This window comes from Sus scrofa, chromosome 14 (genome assembly GCF_000003025.6).
Source record: "Sus scrofa isolate TJ Tabasco breed Duroc chromosome 14, Sscrofa11.1, whole genome shotgun sequence".
Lineage (NCBI taxonomy): Eukaryota > Metazoa > Chordata > Mammalia > Artiodactyla > Suidae > Sus > Sus scrofa.
Genome location: NC_010456.5, coordinates 14,726,544 through 14,746,337, shown reverse-complemented (window position 1 = coordinate 14,746,337; position 19,794 = coordinate 14,726,544). Strand labels below are relative to the sequence as shown.

At 52.9% G+C, this 19,794-nt stretch overlaps 1 protein-coding gene across 3 annotated transcripts in view; it reads right to left on the bottom strand.

Moving 5' to 3' along the window:
• Nucleotides 392–19,794, bottom strand: part of BLK (BLK proto-oncogene, Src family tyrosine kinase) — a 57,458-nt gene continuing 38,055 nt past the window's right edge. For all 3 annotated transcript variants that reach the window (XM_021072720.1, XM_013990301.2, XM_003359055.4), the window contains exons 2-13: nt 18,367–18,475; nt 15,967–16,021; nt 13,939–14,032; nt 13,029–13,127; nt 12,047–12,150; nt 9,386–9,532; nt 8,605–8,757; nt 7,241–7,420; nt 6,395–6,471; nt 3,048–3,198; nt 1,761–1,892; nt 392–1,089 (exon numbers count right to left, since the gene is read on the bottom strand). In XM_021072720.1, coding sequence (XP_020928379.1) covers nt 884–1,089; nt 1,761–1,892; nt 3,048–3,198; nt 6,395–6,471; nt 7,241–7,420; nt 8,605–8,757; nt 9,386–9,532; nt 12,047–12,150; nt 13,029–13,127; nt 13,939–14,032; nt 15,967–16,021; nt 18,367–18,474 — 1,506 coding nt within the window. In that variant the 5' untranslated portion in view covers nt 18,475 and the 3' untranslated portion in view covers nt 392–883. The remainder of the gene's footprint in view (nt 1,090–1,760; nt 1,893–3,047; nt 3,199–6,394; nt 6,472–7,240; nt 7,421–8,604; nt 8,758–9,385; nt 9,533–12,046; nt 12,151–13,028; nt 13,128–13,938; nt 14,033–15,966; nt 16,022–18,366; nt 18,476–19,794) is intronic.

Genomic DNA, 19,794 nt, shown 5'->3' with positions numbered 1-19,794 from the left:
GAATCTCCCTTTGTATTGCCATTCCCTCCACATCTGTTTATGCGCCTGATCCCTGGACCCGGAGCCCAGGGTTTGGCCATTTCATTTGTGCACGCTCCCAAAAGGCGCTGTCACCACCGCGGGCTCTGGCTCTTTGTTAAGTGACCCACCCCTGCTCCCCGCGCCGCACCCCGCCCCCCAAAACCCGGATGCAGAGGATTTGTGAGGCGAGGGCGCCACCTGCTGGCCTTACCCAAGCTCCCCTAAATGGCAGCGACACTTGGGTCTGTGCAGATGTCTGGGGGCTGGGGGCTTGATTTCCACACAGTGTCATCCGGCGAGCCCCTAGAGGCACCACTCATGCAACCAGTAGCGAGGTCAAGGCTTGTCGCCAGGGACGACACAGAAAAGGTCAGATCTCCTGACTTTATTACAGGAAAGTCCCAAAGTGCTGGCGCACAGTCTGGGTCAAGTGGGAGCCCAGGGACTCAGGTCACCTGAAGCCGACTCTTTTTGCTTTTGGTGCCAGCACAGGGAGCCTTATAGGACAGGTGACAAACACTTAGGAGTGTGCCGGGCACTATTAACACCTTACCAGGTCATCATCATGAGGAACTTAAGAGGTAGGTACTATTGTGGTTCTTCCCACTGAACCAATGAAGAAGCGAAGGCACAGAGAGGCTAAGTAACTCTCCCAGGGGCACACAGCGGGAGAAGGGTGGGGCTGCGATGGGATTCACTCCAGAATCCAAACCTTGACGCCCCCCCCCAAGCCGCTCTACCTCTGGTTTCCCCATCTGAGAAATGGGCCTGTCAACCCCTCCCCGCCTTTCCCGCCCATCTGGGGCTGAAGAAGCGCGGGCTGGGCAGGCCTCCTGGGTTGCGCAGGCGCGGGCAGGCAGGCCTAGGGCTGCAGCTCGTATTGGGCCTCGGTGGCCGTGTGGAAGTCCTCGAGCACAGACTGCAGGAACTCGAAGGTGGGCCGCTCCTCGGGACGGCTCCGCCAGCACTCGGCGATGACCCCGTTGTACAGCTCGGGCGGGCAAGAGTCCGGGCGCGGCATGCGATATCCGCGCTCTAGGTTGCGGATGACCTCGGGGTTGCTCATTCCTGGAGGTGGAGGGGACGCAGGGCGCGGCTGAGGGGCGGCAGGGACCCGCCAAGCACCGGAAACGGTCTCCTCCCTTGCAGGCCCTCGGTGCCACCTCGCTGCCTCCCTCTATTGACTTTTCATGGCTAGGAGAATAGCTGGAATCCAGGCTGTGGATTATTTGTGTGCGGGGCAGTTCCTCCTAGATGGAACTTACCTCGCTTACCTGTGATTGCCCAGGCACATGGCCAGAGCATATCTCTCACGAAGGTGACCTGAGGAAGGCCCCCAGTGGCTGAGGGGGACAGCTCGCTGCTTTCTGACCTGCGGCTGGGGGGCTGATGAGGCTTCCGGGGAGGCACCCAATGAAGGCAAGAGAGGGCCCACCTGTCCTCAACTGAAAGCAAACCAACTGGAGGAAACCTGAGCTCAGGTTTACTTAGTTCCAGGTTTGGGGGCTCACTGACTTCTGCTGCACCAAGGGGATGCAGCCCTGGTGCCAAGAGCAACTGTTGAGGCAGGGGCAGAACCCCTTCCCAGCGGGGCGCAGCTGGCTTTCTGTCTCCACCATGGGGCACCCTTGTGACACGCAGGCAGGCAACCCTGGGCACTGAAGACAGGACGTGTGTCATCACAGCCATCTCGGGACCGTCCTGAGCCAGGAGAGTCACTGCAGGACGCAGCCACCTACCTGGGTAGGGCACACGCCCGTAAGTGACCATTTCCATCAGGAGGATTCCAAAGGACCACACATCCGCTTTGATGGTGAACACCCCAAAATGGATGGCCTCTGGGGCAGTCCACTTGATGGGGAACTTGGCCCCTGCAAGAAAGCCACCAGCAACTTTGTGAGGCTGTGACTGACGGGCCCTCTGCACCTCCAACCCCCTGCTTGTCCTCCCCTCCCCACACTGCCTGTGGAGCTTGGGCCAGAGGTGCATCTAGGGAGTCACTCAGACCCCTAGGACATATGAACAGGTGTGTGCAGGCCCTTGGGGTCCACAGCACGAAATGACAGCATGGACACAAATACCACCCCTGCCACCAGCGCTGGGTCTTTACCAGGCAGCTGGAGCATGTGTTTCTATCTTTTCCACCTCCTACGAGGCGTGGTTACTAACAGGCGCCCAGGGCTTGGGCAAGTCATTTAACTTGTCCCTTTGCTTCAAAACAGAAATGATGACACAAGGCTCATGTACCTCCTGGGGTCACAGTGAGGTACGACCCCAAATCCTGCTACCCTGTGAAGCCTGGAGGATGGCTGCAGCTTGGTGGGCATCCAGACCTGTGGCTCAGCCCTTGATCAGCCCCGCTTGCCTGGCTTGCTCGCCTGAAGTTCCCTGGGGGAACCAGCCATAGGGATCTTTCTCTTGTATCAGCTGATAAATCCTCTCAGCTAATATCGCTCACTAACTTCCTTGAAGAAGTGGATCTGATGGCTTCAAATCCTCTTGTGAAGAGATTTGGGCCTCAGTTTTATGAACAAAGTAAAACTGAGTGCCTGTGGAGACTTTCATTCAGGTATTAGGTTTTGCTGCTCATACGTTAGAGCTGTGTTTTCCAAAGTATGTTCTGTGAACCCCTAGCTCTGTGGGAGGTTAACAAAAGCTATGTGGGAAAAGTATTTGGGGCTCAAAGTAGTTTGGGAGACACGAGGTGAAGCAAATGTACACTATTCCTTAGCTGCAGGACTTCTCAGTGCCTTTAACATGCTGCTGTGTTCTGAGACTCTCCAAGGGGGGCGGGGCTGGTGGACTGTGTGATTTCTCGAAATCTATTCTGTCACGGAGCCATTCCTCATGAGGCTCCAGGACTCTGAAGAGCATATTAGGGACATACTGATGTGCTGGGGCAAGGCCATAATAGCGGAAACCATACTGCCTCGTGAAACCACACTGCTCTCCTATCTCCCACACGGAGCTCTGCTGTGTGTGACAAGAAGTCCAAGGGGGCTTGGGGAGTTGGGGGCTCTGCTCACCCTCTTGGGCTGTGTATTCACTGTCAATGATCCGGGCCAAGCCAAAGTCCCCAATTTTGCAGCACAGGGTCTCAGACACCAGGATGTTGGCTGCCCTCAGGTCCCGGTGGATGGAGTTCATCTGCTCGATATACGCCATCCCTTCAGCAATCTGAGGAAACAGACACACATGGGGAAGGCCAGCCCCATGGTGGGTGGTGGGGGGGAATCTTCACCCCCTCCAGCCTGGAAGGGGAAGCAGAACCTGGATGTTTGGTTTGGATTTTTTGGGCAGGTGGGGCTGGAGAAGAAGTAGGTGGAGTAGGAAGATGACTTGAACTGCTTCTCGGATGAACAAGCTATAGCCTCCGGGCTCTGAAAGCCCAGATAGGCAGAGATACTACCCCTCACCCACCTCTCCTGCCCTTCTGAGTGTCGGCAGGGGAGGAAGATGGCAGAACGAAGGCAAGAGAAGAGGAAGGTCTCTTGAGAGGGAAAGAGAAGCAAAGGAAGGGACTCGAGGGGAGGAGAAGGCAGAAGGGGAGGGAGAGGGTTTCATTTGCGATCCTCAGATTGGGGTCATTGCTTAAGCTCCCTGGTGGGGAGTGGGGGTCACTATCCTGACCCAGAACATGAGGGGAGGGGTCTCCAGGGCCAGGAGCTGGGGTGAGCATTAGATAGGACCTGGTGGAGGATCTCAACCTGGCACCACCCATGGCAGGCACCCAGGGTCCCCATGGAACAGAGGTGGTAAAAGAAGAGTCTTGCTTCCATCCCAGATCACCAGCTCTGGGCCAGGAGGAGCTGTCTATGCTGCCCTTGGCCCTTCAGCAGAGGAAACCAACTCAGGCTTTATTCACTGCACTCCCAGCAGATAGATGAAGAAACTGAGGCAGAGAATATAGAGCCAATGCACCTCCTCAGAACCAGCACTGGAGTTGACCCTACAGTTGACCCTGTTCCCATTGCATTGGTTTATTAACTTATTTTTATATTATATTATATTATCATTACAGTATATTATATGAAGTCATACTATATATTCATATCAATCCCTTCACTAAATCATTTCATCAATACACATTTGTTGGTGTGGTACTGTGGGGACTACAACACCATACCACATACCCTTTGTATCTGGACGGCACTTAGCAGTACTCATCCCATTAACAAATATATACTATTGTACATATCTATCTATATGTGTAGTATATGAGCAGTATGAGAAATTTCAAAAAAACCAAGAGTTCTCATTTGTGGATCAGTGGTAATGAACCCCTCTAGTATCCATGAGGATGTCGGTTCAATCCTTGGCCCTGATCAGTGGCTTAAGGATCCAGCGTTGCCATGAGCTATGGTGTAGGTCACAGACATGCCTCGGATCTGGCGTTGCTGTGGTTGTGTCATAGGTTGGCAGCTGTAGCTCCAATTTGACCCCTGGCCTGGGAACTTCCATGTGCTGTGGGGTGCGGCCCTAAAAAAAAGAAATTTAAGAAAACGGTGGAGCAGGACCCAGATCTGCTTTCAAGAAGAATCCACCAGGCACAGTGCTATGAGGACACATAAGCAAGGTGCTCTCTACACTTTCCTGTCCAGGGAAATTGAATAGAAGTGACCTTGACCCAGGTAGTGAATGTTGATTAGGACTCTGCCAGGTGAGAAGAGTCAAAGGTGTCCTTGGCAGAGGGAACAGCTGGGCAGAGGCTCACAGGTGTGACAGGACAGGGGAGCTGCTGTGTGGCTGCAGAGTGGGGCATGTGGGCTTGTGGTTGGAGGGGAGCTTTGCATTTCATGCCCTAGAGCAGAAAAAGGAGTACCCAGAAGGCGGTGTGTGTGTGTGTGTGTGTGTGTGTGTGTGTGTGTGTGTGTGTGTGTGTGTGTGTGTGTGTGTGTGTGTGCAGTGAGGCATTGGCATGATCATAATGTGGTTTAGAAGCCATTCACCTGGGAGGTTCTGATTTTTTGGTTTCCTAACCTTCAGATGCTTGACCACACCTACTTAAAAACTCAGGTTGTTTGCATCTCTTGCCTCTGGGTGGCCCAAGATTTCCCCAAGGATTGACATCAGAGAGTGAGAGAAGGAAAAGAAAGGGGGAAGAAGAGAAGTGGGCAGGCTTCTCACTGCACTGTGGTTTGAAACCGATTACCCACGTTAATTTTCCGAGACCATCCCGCCAGCCTGTTCAGCCCAGGCTGTGCTCACCTCAGTGGAAAAAAGGGGTGGGGACCTCAGTTCCTGCCCTGACACTAACAGATAACGGACAAGCTGGGGAGGGGGCGGTGTGGGATGGGGGAGGTTCCTCTCTGTAGCAGGATGTGTGCCTGAATGTGTCTCATAGGCTGACCACAGACCAGAGCTTTTCTGCTGAGAGCTCCAGTTTTAACAGACACACACTCAGAGCCCCAGATGTGCTGTGCTTCCAGTTAGAACCCTTGGCTGAAAACCCCAGGGAGGAAAGGTCCCTCCTCTTTGTTTTGCTCTTTGCCTCTGACGTCTGTGTCTACACAAGGCATCTGTGAGCACCATCTGAGGACAGATGAGGTCACTACGAAGCACTGGCCGACCACGTGACCTGGAATACCTGGGAACTCTCTGGGTTTCCCCGTACCATAACTTTCTCTCTCCTTCTCATCCTTGGCAATAGAACCAGCCTCCATCCTCATGGTTGTCCAGGATAAAGACTACCCTTCCCAAGATCCCTTGCAGCCAGGTGTGGGCAGGTACCAGGAGGATGTGAAAGTGTAGTGGGTGACTTGGGGATGTGCCTCTAAAGGGAAGGAGGTAGGCTTTCATCTTCCAAGTTCTTTTTTTTTTTTGTCTTTTTGCCATTTCTTGCGCTGCTCCCGCACGCAGCATATGGAGGTTCCCAGGCTAGGGGTCGAATTGGAGCTGTAGCCTCCAGCCTACGCCAGAGCCACAGCAACGCAGGATCCGAGCCGCATCTGCAACCTACACCACAGCTCACGGCAACGCCGGATCCTTAACCCACTGAGCAAGGGCAGGGATTGAACCTGCAACCTCATGGTTCCTAGTCGGATTCGTTAACCACTGGGCCACAACGGGAACTCCCCGTCCCTCAACTTCTTGCTGGCTGAGGACAAGATAGTAAAGCATGAATAGCCACTCTGAGTGGGAAGATGACCTGTAAGACCCATGGCAGAAATTGGGGTCCCTGTGACTCTGAGGGGCAGCCCTGTACTGCCCACCTCTGAGGTTTACACATTTAAGCCACGATGACTGGACTTTCTGTCCTTCACAGCCCGGCCTAAATCTAAGGGACCCAACCTTTAAACAGTTGATCTTGCTAAGCCACGGGGATGGGGGAGAGGGCCTGGGCCCTGGCCCAATGCACTTGGGGCTTACGAACCTGGGCCGACATGTCAATCAGCCTGGGGAGGGACAATCGGCTACCTTCATCCGTCTTCAAGAAATCCAGCAAGCACCCTAAGGAAAGAGAAGCTGTGACTGAGCCTCTGCAGAATGACCCCACCCTGGCCATGCCGGCCCCTCTGGGTGGGAGTGCTCCCCACCTGGATAACCCGCTCATTCCTTGCACAACTTTTCAAAGTGTCTTCTTGCCCCCTTCACCCTTGGTCAGCAGAGATTCTGCCTCTGATGACCAAGGGCGAAAGAAGCACCATGATGGGAGTTCCCGTTGTGGCTCAGCTGGTTACGAACCCAGCTAGTAACCATGAGGATGCAGGTTCAATCCCTGGCCTCGCTCAGTGGGTTAAGGATCCTGTGCTGCCATGAATTGTGGTGTAGGTTGCAGGTGCAGCTTGTATCTGGCATGGCTGTGGCTGTGGCTGTGGCATAGGCTGGCAACTACAGCTCCAATTCACCTCTAGCCTGGAAACTTCCATATGCTGCAGAGGCAGCCCTAAAAAGAAAAAAAAAATTTTAAGTTAAAAAGAAGGGACACTCCTGAAATGCTGGCTGAGTGGCTCCTGCCCTGAGGACATGCTCTGTAAGGACCACTTACTTGTCATAGTCTCACCATCCTCCCCTTTGCCCCCTATGCACATGGAAACCCCTAGATCTGCAGGATGTTGGCTCATGGATCCAGCCGTGGCTCAGTGATGCCCTGTGGAGGCCCCCTGGCCAGTCCAACCCACCACGGCCTGTCAGCCTTGGCTTGGCTGCCAAGCCTGGACCCCCGCCCTCAAGCCTCCCCCGCTCTGTCCGAGGGATGCAGCCCCAGGCAGGGTATCACCTCTGGCCATGTACTCGGTCACAATGTAGATGGGCTCCTTGGTGACCACAGCGTAGAGACGGACCAGCCTCTCGTGCTGGAGAGTTTTCATCAGGTTGGCCTCACCCAGGAAGGCCTCTGGAGACATGGTTCCCTCCTTCAAGGTCTTGATGGCCACCTTGATGTTGTTTTTGTAATAACCTGAGCCCCGGGGGAGGAAGAGTGTGAAGAGGACGTTCAGAAGAGTCAGAGGTGGTGGGAGGCAATCCCTTCATCACAATCTACATAAGCTTCCAGGAGCCATCCCTGTTCCCTAGATGGGGCCCTGAGGCCAATGCTGCCGCGCCCCCAGGTGGTCCTGGGTGGGAATTACAGCCCCTGAGGGCAGTGGATGTAAGCTTACTTTGGGGGATGCCAGCCTGTCCCAGCCTCCCCTGCTAGACAGGAGCCCTAGGCACTGAGGAACGTACCTTGCCTGGGAGGGGGGCATCTCACCTCATTGCCTCCCTCACCCTGTTCTGGTGTGCACCCCTTTTGTCCTTCATGTAGCCCACCTCCTATCCCCACAGAAGGAGTCTCTTCTACAACTTGATCACTTCAGTATGGAAATAAGCATCACAGCCCAGGGCAGAATGGAGAGGAGGCAGCAGTGCCTGGGGCCCCCTCCCCCGTTTCTATGCCCCATGATGTTCCCTTCCAGCTCCTTATAGCACCTGCACCTGCACCGCCCCTTCTAAGAGGTCCCAATCCACCCTGAACCGTACAAGTCATAACTCAGACTTGCAGGGACCCAGAGGGAGTGGCTGTCCAGGGGCGCCTCAGGCATCAGTCCTGGGAAATCATGCCCCAGAGATGTGGACCTTTCCCTGTTTTATATTCTGATAGCGCCCATGGTGAGCAGAGGAGCAGCCAGCAACTGGAATTGAAGGTGAGGCCTCAGGGCCCGGAAGTTAAGTGACCGACCAGTCTCAGAGCTGCAAGTGCAACTTTGGTCTGGAGCCCCTGGTTCACCGCTCGCCTCGGTTAATGCACCATTTCTACCTGATGAGCCAAAGCTCAGAGAAGTTAGGGAGGCCTTCCTGGGCAACCAGGGGTCAATGACAAAGGCAGCTCTGGGCAGCAAAGAAGGGAGGAGGGAGCGGGCTGAGGGGGTGGGAGAGCTGGATTCTACCCCTGCTCCAGTGCCATGTGTTGGAACCGCGGAGGGCAGGGTAATTCAGTGTTCTACGCCTCTACTCCCTCATCTGTAAAATGGGTATAAGCCCGTCCCATCCCCCTCACAAGCCTTTATGGGGAAGCATGAGGCCATGTTCAAGTTCCAAGCCTTCTGTGCTTCAGGATGCAGGGCAGGAAGAGAGGGGCTCTGCGTGGTACCACATACTTACCCATCCAGACTTCGCCAAACTGCCCAGACCCGAGTTTCCTGACCAGCTTGAGGGACTGCCGGGGGATTTCCCATTCGTCCTGGGCCCAGGGGTTCTGGGGAGCAAGGCTCACGCAGGGTTGGGTCAGCCTCTGGCATAAACCATCCCCTTTCTCTGCATTTGAGAAGAAGAGATGGGGCTGGAGGTCACCAGCACAGCCAGATTTGTATCGTTCCCATGTGAGCAGAAGCATGCCCAGCGGTGTCCCCACCCCTTCCTGCCAGCCCCAAGTTCCCACACTTGCACGTGTGCACACGGGGCACACACACACTCCACTCTGCATTTGTTTCACATCAAGCAAGGCATGCTATCACTGCCCTGCTGTCTTTAAAACTGAAAATGCATCAGACACAACCTAGAATAGATTTACAAGGAGATCCTGCTGAATAGCATTGAGAACTATGTCTAGATACTCATGTTGCAACAGAAGAAAGGGTGGGGGGGAAACTGTAATTGCAATGTATACATGTAAGGATAACCTGACCCCCTTGCTGTACAGTGGGAAAAAAAAAAAAAAACTGAAAATGCTTGTTTTTCGCCAAGTGGTCACATGTGGAGCCATTAGAGGGGATTAGGGACAGACCTTGAATCATTACCTTGACTGTGGTCAACACCTTAGTCCAGCCTTGGGATAATCCCCCCTCCCCGACCAAGACGGCACCAATGATTCATGCAGTCTTGACGTCTTAGTGGCAGAGAAATACAAGGGCTCCCCTGCACTCCCCATCAGATGCCCTCTTACTAGAATAGTGCTGCACCAAAGCCTGCAGAGTCGGGAACGTGTTTCGGGGGGAGATGTAATAGCCGCCTTCATCCAGGGAACGGATCTTATAGTGTTTGATCACCTCCCCCTGGCTGGTCACATCCTTCACAGACAGAGAAAAGGTACCTAGAGGGTTAATAAAGACACACGCATGAGAAGTAAGGCAAAGAAAAGGAAAACCAGGACTGGGATTCGGACTTCTTTCCAATGCCTTTGGAAAAAGTTCGTCGAATTCTGCTCTCCATTTTGACCATTTCTTCCTTCCTTCCCTCCTTCCCTCCTTCCTTCCTCTGTTTTTTGGGCCATACCAGAGGCATATTGAGGCTCCCAGACTACAGACTGAATCTGAGCTACAGCTGCTTTGCCTACGCCATAGCCATAGCAACGCCAGATCTGAACTGCAACTGCCACCTGTGCTGGCCTACACCACAACTCACGGCAATGCCAGATCCCCAACCCACTGAGTGAGGCCAGGGATTGAACCCGCATCCTCATGGATGTTAGTCAGGTTCATTATTCTGGTCCGGTAACTTATTCTGTCATAAGTTACCGTTTCCTTCATCTCAACCCCACCCTCCTGGAAGCCTTTCCTATCAGCTCCCTCTAACCCTGTCCTTGCGGTTCCTCCCAAGTCTCCCACCGCTCAGCCAGGGAATCCCAGGACTCTGCAGCAGGCAGGATGTTGTCTTAGCAACCATGCTGTCCCCACACTTGGGTACCTGGGGCTTGAGGACCTTGTGCTACAAACATTGAGAAAGGGAGAGTTGTTGGAGGGACTGTGAGATTGGTTGACTGTTGAGTCATTCATTCAGGCTGAAAGACTGACCCTACCCCCACATGCAATAGCAAATTGCAATGCCAAGCACGCGTGTCTGTGGGGGAGAACATCATAAGCCACTTCCCAGGGGTTCTGTTCAAATCCCTACACATATCTCTGTATTCCATCATCTAGGTTAATGTTTGCCTATAGGCGGGGCTGGCAGATGCCAAGGGTTAAGAGCAGTTTAGGAGGCAAGAGTTTTCAGATGAGAAACTTCCCATGAACTTGATGTTTTTATAAAAAGCCTCTGTCGAGCTCTCAAACGACCACACCCCTTCACTCTTATTTGGAAGATGAGGAAGCCCAGAAGGGGCGTGTCACTTGCCCGCGGTCCCTCCACTGGTTTGGCAGCAGGTTTAGGGGCTCCAGGGTCCTCCATAAGGGCGCACCTACAGCCAGCAGTACCACCCTCCCCCGCCAGGTGTCAGGCGCGGACACCTCTTGTCCTGGGTGTGGACACTGGCCTTTGTTCTAAGCTGTTTGTCTCGGAGCATCTTTCCTCCCCCATTAGACCATCCTTCCATCTTAAACCCTTTCTCCCTTCCCTTGGCCCCTGTGTCTCTTTCATTGCCCACCTGCAAAAGGATGCAGAGAGGCCATGTGCCCTGAAGTGCACTATGCTGCCACAGGCCGCCCCACACCTGCAGCCCCAGCCCAGCCCACTTGCTGCAAACTGTCTCCCTGACTTCGCCTGGGTGGGTGCCACGTGCCCACGCATCTCAGGAACCAGACTGTAGGCCCTTATCCAGTGTGACTGGTGTCCTTATAAGAAGAAGGGATCAGGACACAGTCACACAGAGGGACGATGGTGAGGACACAGGGAGAAGGTGGCCGTCGGCAAACCAAGGAGAGAGGCCTCAGAAAAAACCAACTCTGCCGACAGCTTCATCTCGGCTTTCTAGCCTCCAGAACTGTGAGAAAACACATTTCTGTTGTTTAAACCTCCCAGTTCCTGGCACTTTGTTACAGAAGGCCTAGCAAACTAACATAGAATCTCACATTGCTGAATGAAGGTAACCAGACACACCAAAGTTAAAATGGAATGATTCCACTTGTATAAAGGTAAAAAACAGACAAGACATGGTGGTAAAACTATAAAGGCAAGGAAGGATTTCCATAAAATTTAGGATAGTGGTGGCTTCTCTTGGGGGTGGGGAGGTACGTCAGAAAAGGGGTACAAGTGGGGCCGTGAGAGGGGTTCTGGGTGTCTGGAACATTCTTGCTCTCGTGGTTACACAGGTGTTTACGTATTATGACTCTATAATTATGCACTCCATGCAATTTTTAGATGTTTCATATTTTATAGCAAAAGGAACTTTAAGAAGGAAAGGCAGATAACTAATGACAGAGAAAGAGAAAAGTCTGAGGGTGGTGGCAGAAATGTTCCACTCGGCCGTGGATTTGAATCCATGAGTCCCCCCAGTTTTCATAATCATAGCCCCCTTTCCTATCACAGGCCATGCCCCCAAACTACATTACTTCCAAGGTTCCTGGGAGTGTCTGAGTCACAGCCTTTGGCTGAGTTGACCTCTAAATATTTGGCTCCCAAATCCTGACTCCAGAGTGTGGCTCTGGGTCACACCTCCTTCTCTGCCCCCGTGGCCCCAGTACAGGTGCATTTCCAGCTGGGCCCTGGGAGAACTGTCCCTGTGCACAGCCTCAAGCTCAATTACCGGGCATCTGGGGGCAGCAGGGAGCCTGGGTGGAAGCTGCCTGGTTCTCCTGGATGGCACTCTCCCTGCCCCACCTCCTCAACTCCAGAAGCGAGGCAGCAGGTGGGGCTTCTGGCTACTCAGGGAGGCAGCGGGGCCTGGGCTTACCTTTGCTGGTTTCACTCTCTCTAATAAGAAAGGAGCCGACCTTATTGACTGGAGCCAGAAGCTGCCTCTCGGCATCTCTCCGGCAAATTGATCTAAAGAACCACCTGGAAAAAAAAAATGCAAAGGGAGGCAGACCTCAGAGCGTGGCCAAGGCCCTACCCCCCGCGAGAGATAAAATTATGTTCCTGTTGCCACCCTAACTGTTACCTCTTGCTACACGAAATGCCCCCCTCTCCCTTTCCCTGCAGTCTGTGATGGAATGAAATGAGGACGTGACTTGGCACCTTTTGGTCATTTTGCTCCGGAAAGATGACACCTTCCCTTGTGGCCCACCCTCCTGGGGACCAGGCCTCCATGTTCCCCCTGAGTACGGGCTGGTCAGGGTGGACACGCCCTGGTCCTTATGCTGGTCCAGGGAAAGGCATTGGGCCAAGAGTGCTGGGCTGCTGGACGGGAGACCAAGAGAGGCCACTAACTGGTTCCAGCTCGTGTCTTTGACAGACCCTGAGCTCCATCTGTTTCACCTCCCTCTGCAGTTGTGGGGCAGAGGCAGGGCCCAAGGCTGCCAGGTATAGGTGGGTTTTGAGGATGCTGGGGCAGAGCTCTCAGGAGAGGCCCCCAACCTGCGAGCCCCTCGCCCTGGAGGCAGGGGAGGAGGGTGGCTGGTCCAGGGCTCAGACCTAAGTGCATCCTCTAGCAGGTTAGTGGGGAAGCGGGCAGCTCTCATTTTATAGATGGAAAGAGTGAGGGCATCAGAAGAGCGACGCCCTCAGTGTCATACAGAGACTTAAACGTCATCATCATCGTCATCTGGGACCTTAGCCAAGTCTTTCCCAGGGGTTCCAAGTCCCTGCCCCTTTCCTGTTCCCTCCGTGCAGGGGCTCACACCCTGCTCTGCTTTTCAGCCCCTTCCCAGCTTGGCCCTGGACAAAGCAGAAGTGGCCCGAAGGCCTCCGCTTGGAGCAGCTGTCTGTCCACCTACTTTTCCACTTCCAGGGTCTCCACTCGGGCCACAAAATTGCTGGGCACGTAGCCTTCTCTTCCTGTGGTGAGAGACTTGGCCAGCCACCAGTCTCCAGCTCTGGGCAGGGAGGAAAAGCAGAATGAGCAGTGGCTTCCAGGGGCCTCTCTGGGCAGCTCAGAGCCCACAGCTGCCCCTCACTCACTGGAGGCAGAAGATTCAAGAGGCAGACAGCGGGTATGGGGAGAAACTGGGGCCAGTGGTTCAACAAAGGGGCTGCCTGGATCATTCCAACTCGCAAGCATCCAGTGGGCCCAGGGAGGAAGGGGACATCGCAGCCTCCACAGGTGGCTGGTCCACACAGCCTGATCCACCCAAGAGGGCTCTAGTGAGCAGCCTTCCTCTCGATTAAGGGGGCACGTTTAGAGTTTAGCGAGTGCATTGGGACAGGAAGGGAAAGGCGGAAACGAGGAGGGCTGAGGACAAAAGGATGAACCTGAGGTCAAAAAGTAAGCTGACATTTGAGAGGGAGTAGGTTTGGAGAAGTTTCTGAGAAGAAACTTTGAAAATAATATAAAGCTGAGTTTGTATGTGGGATCTCATGCGAGACCTTGTCTGGCAAGGGAGACAAATCTGGACACAACTGACTCTGACCCAGAGCTGTGATGAGCAGCCACCAGGCACGGTGAGTGTCCCGAGGGCTGCACGGAGGAGGTGACATTAGAGAGGTTTAGAAGGAAGAGTAGGATGTTGCCAGCAGAGCAGGAGGTAGTGAATAGGAACCACCTCACCAGAAAGACTGGAAAAGTAGGGGGAAGGAAGGCAATTGGGTCAAGCTAAGTGGCTGGGCTGGGGGGCAGGGCACCGGAGAAGATATTCTAGAGGCAGCTGTGGGTGTGTGTGTTGGGGGGGGTCCTGCCAAGACACTTACTCCTTCAGGATCTGCAGCTTCTCCCCCTTCAGCATCTGCAGGTCCCGGTCGTTCATGGCATTGTAGTTATACAGGGCTACCACGAAGTGCTCCTCTAGAGTGAACAGGGAAGAGATGGCCACGCTCGGGCCGCTAGAGCCACGGAAGGGACTAGAAAAGTCCCAAGGAGGGGTTCCTGTTGTGGCTCAGTAGTAACGAACCTGACTAGTATCTATGAGGACGTGGGTTCGATCCCTGGCCTCGCTCAGTGGGTTAAGGATCTGGCATTGCCGTGAGCTGTGGTGTAGGTTGCAGATGGGGCTCAGATCTGGCATGGCTGTGGCTGGGGTGTAGGCCTGCAGCTGTAGCTCTGATTGGACTCTTAGCCTGGGACTTCCATATGCTGAGGGTGTGGCCCTATAAAGCAAAAAAAAAAAAAAAAAAGGAAAAGAAAAGAAAAATGTCTTGAGAACTTAGGGAGCTCACTGGGTGGACCCCAGTGTTGGCTGGTCCCGGAACACCACGGGGGTGGTGAGCCTTCCCCACTTCCCCTTCTCCCCCTGCCCTCCTGCCTCTATTCCAAAGGGGGCAGTGGCCTCAGAACACAGCAGCTGTAACCTTGACCTGAAACCATGCCCAGGGCCCCATCGTGATGCTCTGGCCGGCAGTACCCAGACATGCTGGTGGTCCCTGCAATGGTGGGGAGGGGGCTCCAGAGCTAGGCTTATGATCTTCCCAATGACCACGGCTTGTACAGCTCTGGGAAGCCAAGACCCCCCTCCCTCCCCTGCCCTGGAAAAGTTTACCTGAAACCCCTTAGCTTCCCAGGGAGTAGAAGAAGATGACTCAGCCTTATCACCAAAGCCTGGCTGTGACACCTCCCCTCGGCAGGAAGTGGGGCTGGAATAGAAAGAAGCCCCTCCGGTTCTGAGATTCAAGTTCTTATGCCCAAGGCAGTTGGTTTATTTCCTCCGGCAGGAAGTAAAGGATCACCCCTAACGGTAATTAACTGTGATTCTCAGCAGGATAAGAAACACCAGGCAAGGCCACTAACAAGTTCCAGCTCAAGAGCTGACAGACTCTGAGCTCCTCAGGGGGAGGGGCCACTTTACCATCGGTTTTATCTCCTCCCCAGTCCTGGGTCTGAGCCTGGCTCTGGGCTGTTTGTCCAGTGCCAGCTGGGCTAGTGCATTCAGGCCCCACCTCCTGGCGTTGGGTGCAGGTGGCTTATGAAGATGCTGGCAGAGCTCCCCCAGAAGCCCCATTTGTGAGCCTCCCGCCTAGGCCTGAGCCCCTGCCCCAGAAAGGCGAGGTCATTTGTTATGTCACCTCACAGTCTGGCCTATCAGAATGGAAGTGGGGACTGGGGGTGCGATCGGCAGGGGGCCTTTGACAGTGGGCTGGGAAGAAAGACCGTGGTTCTGTCTGAACCAGAGCGAGGGCTGGGACTCAGGGCCATTGGCCTTGGCCCTTGGAGATGAGAAGCTAGAATCTTTGAAAGCCTCGGTTTGAGGATGTTGTTTGTATTTATGGAAACTCTTGTTGTGCTCCTTCTCTTGTTTGTTTGTTTTTCTTTTTAGGGCCGCATCTGCTGCGGCATAAGGAAATTCTCGGGCTAGAGGTTGAATCGGAGCTGCAGCTGCTGGCCTGCACCACAGCCATAGCAATATGGGAACCCAACTCACTGATCGAGGACAGGGATCAAACCCGCATCCTCACAGACACTAGTCAGATTCTTAACCCCATGAGCCACGGCAAGAACTCCTGTGCTCCTTTATAGTTTGTAAAGTCTTAAAACAAAACAAAACAAAACACCACCTAGGCTCAGGTACCCTGGAGGAGCTGGTGCTGGGCACCTGAAGAGAAGCCCCAAGGGCAGGCAAAGCCTGGGGCACCTTGCTCAGCCTCCTCCCAGCCTTCTCCTTTCCCACCTTGAGGGTCTGTCTTGTCCAAGCTGCTCCCACCCCAGCCCCAGTTCTAACTGGGCGAAGTCAGAGCCTGGAGGCCAGGGCCAGTGTGGCCTCAGCTGTCAAAGCAGCCCTTTCTTACCTTGGTCCGGGTGCGTGGTGTTGGGAGGTGGGGGAGCCAGGTGATTAAACACGACCTGGAGCAAGATGCACGCATGGTGTTAGTTCACGACCCCGCCACTGGGCAGGGCTGGGTCGGGGGAGATGGCTGGGTGCCAGTTGGTGTAAATTCTACACCTGCTGCCACAGCTCCCCAGGTGCCAGTGCCACCTCACACAACCCGGGGACAACCTGCCCAACCACATGCAGGGTTGGAGAAGGGGCATGTGATGGGGGGCAGCTGTGGGATGGGTGGGGGAACAAGATCAGCCGGGTTAAAATCCTGGCTCTGCTTTAAAAGATGAGTATTTGAGAACAAAGTATTTATTCTCAAGGAAAATTATTTTAAAAGCCGATTTCTCTAAAGCTGAACACACGTTTTCCCAGGTATGTGCCCTGTAGAGAAACCTTTGCACAGATACGCTCCCAGCAAAAAATAAAAATGAAATAAAATAAAAATTGCTAAAGAGTACAAATCATCCTATGACCAAGGACAGACACTAGACAAACTGAGGCAAGTCATGCACTGAAATCCTGGGCAACTGTGGGACTTGGTGCTACGGCCCTGGGCACCAACGTGGGTAAAACCCACAGACATCAGGGGGTCTGAAACCCACATCTCAGAAAAATACATCCTGTCGGATTTAAATGACTCAAAGTTCACAACAGGCAAAATTAAACTGAAGAGTGTTAAGAAATACATGTGATCACACCGAGAAAGCAAAGTTAAGGAATGACAAACATACTCAGGAGAGTGGGGCCTGGAGTGAGGACAACGGGCTGGGGGCAGCACAGGGTCTCAACAGAACCAGTCACATCCTATTTCTGAGGTTTGGAGGCTGTGCTAGACGGTCAATGTGCTCTTCTTTCAACTGGACATGTGTGTTACAAATATTCTTTTATTCTGTGTTTATTGAACACAGTTTTGAAGTAGCATTTTGCAAAATGGCTCCATTGAAACTTAAACGCAATATAAATAACACAGAAAAAGGGTCTGGGGGAAGGGGCTCTGAAATGCTAACTCTGGATGTCACTGGATAGTAGAATAATAGTCACATTTTTTATCATTAATATATATTATGTGACTTTTTTTTTTTTTTTGCTTTTTAGGGCTGCGACTGCAGCATATGGAAGTTCCCAGGCTAGGGGTCAAGTTGGAGCTGTAGCTGCCAACCTATGCCACAGCCACAGCCACAGCAACGCCAGATTCAAATTATGTCTGCGACCTACACCACAGCTCACGGCAAGGCTGGATCCTTAACCCACTGAACAGGGCCAGGGATCGAACCCACTTCCTCATGGATATTAGTTGGGCTCGTTAATATCGAGCCACAGCGGGAACTCCATATTATGTGACTTTAAAAAGTTGATCATTCATGCAACAAATATTTCATTGTTATTTGCCAGGCCCTGCCCTATATTGAGACATGGATAGATAAGATACTTAAGAAACAGGATTAACAATCCCACCACCACCACCACCACACACACACACACACACACACACACACCACACACACCCTGCACCCCAGTCAGGTGACTGTCAGAATAAAGCAATGGCCAGCTGGACGTGCTGGTGGGGCAGAGAGAGCAGGAGAGGAGGTCCAGGTGTGAGTCCCAACCACCCCAAACCAAAAGGGGGTAGGTGATCAGGCAGGAGGAGAAACGAACGGTCATCTGAAAGTACATCTTTGAAATGCTGCTGTCAAAGGGTGCCAGCTGCTTTGTGAACAAACCAGGACTGTGTGGCGGGCTCCCTGAGAACCTGAGGGCCGTCTGGGGAGCAGAGGATGGCACCTTCCCGTTCTGGGGTGAGACAGCCCAGGAGGGCCAGCTCCTTGGGAGGCCAGCAGCAAAGCCACGAGGGGGACAACGATCTCCGGGAGCTGCTAAATGCCCCAGACCCTCCCCCACCACACTTTTTCCTCCAGGTGACCTCTTTGATTTCCTTTTCCCTTCAAGGCTGTCCTTGCACAATGAAAACTGGCTAAGAATTGCTGGGGACCCACCGGGCCTGGGCCTGCGCTAAAGGCAATACGTCCATTATTGCGTTGCATGCCTGTATGCACACTGCATAGGTCACATCCCCATCAGAAAGGCACTCTGACTATACCCATTTTACAGATGCAGAAACTGAGGCATAGGGGAGTTAGCGACCTACTTGGAAGCACACAGCTGATAGATTTAAGCTCGGCAATCTGGCTGCTAAGCACTGTCCTATTCTGCCACCACAGCATAAGTTGGGAGGGGGCCTGTTTGTCAGAGCCCTCAGTCTAGAGATGGCACTGGCTCCGGGTGGAGGCAAGCGGCAGCTGTGGGAGCCTGGCAGGTGCTCTGTGCCCCCTCTTCTCCTCCCCTCCAGCTGGACACAGTAGTCACTCACCAGGGGCGGCAGCGGTGGGGGCTCTTTGCTGTAGGTGCTGGCCTTTACAGGGCTCCATCCGTCCTTACCCTTCTCCTTGACCTGCCTTTTGCTGCTCACCACTCCCATCCTGTTGGGAAGTACACAGCAGATGGGCAATGTGAATAGGTTTTCAGAGGCTCTGTGCACAAGAGCTCCCTCAAACCCCTTCCGGTGGCCTATTAGAAACGAGGGGAGGAAGAAGGGCAGTGAAGTTCAAAGTCAGAACATGGGATCAGAAAGGGGTTGGGTGGGCTAAGTTGCCTCCACCTTTTCTCCCAGAGCTGGGGGAAGTGCCCCAGAGAGGAAAGATGCTTGGTGCCCCAGAGAAGGTCTGGCCTGAAGAAACTGCCAGAAACCCCTGGGGTGGATTCCAGGCCCCTGGGGACGGAGCCCTAAAGAGTCTGGCCAGCAAGTCTGGTGGTCCCGGTTTCTGTCTTCACTTGGGAAGTTCGTATTTCCTCTCTTGGTCTGTGTTAAAACACTCCGAGGTTCTTTCCAGTTCAGATTTTCAGGTGAGATGGTGTAATTTAGGGCATAATGACAGTAGAGGCATCTAAGGCCAATTTCTCAGTAATATCAGGGAATCTTTAGAGATGAGTGAAATATGATCAAGATTTTTCTTGGGCAGGAATTCCAAGGGAAAATTGTGTTTTCTTACATTTCTGGTACAAAAGTCTTTATTATTGTTATTTCATAGGTTCTTTCCCACTCCACTTCTAGGATGAAATCTTGATGAAGGCTGGACTCTTTGTTTTATACATTGTTAAATCCAAATTGCTAAAACAGTGCCTGGTGCGGAGTAAGTACTTAATAAATATTTATTGAACAAACAAAATAGGAAATATTATGAAATTTTTAGAAAACAATCTTTCACGTTCTATTCGAAGTGAAAGAAATTCACCAATTTACAATCCCTCTTCTGAGAGTCTCACAGTGTAATAAAATATCATTAGAAAGGAATATATGAGGAGCTACCACAGTGGCACAGCAGAAACGAATCTGACTAGGAACCATGAGGTTGTGGGTTTGATCCCTGGCCTCGCTCAGTGGGTTAAGCGTGGTTTAACCCGTGGTGTAGGTCGCAGACACGGCTCAGATCTGGCATTGCTGTGGCTCTGGTGTAGGCCGGCAGCTGTAGCTCTGATTAGACCCTTAGCCTGGGAACCTCCATATGCCACAGGTGCAGTCTTAAAAAGACAAAAAAAAAAAAAAGGAAAAAGAAAGGAATATATGAGATATAAATGTGTTTATTGCAGCAATTGTTGTAGCAGCAAAAAAAACAAAACATACTTTGTATTGGCTCACCAGCTGGGGAATTGCTGAATAAATCTCTAACTTAACGCAACTATTAAAAAGAATGTGCTAGGTCTTTACCAGTGACACCAAGAGGGATTTCTCCAACATCAT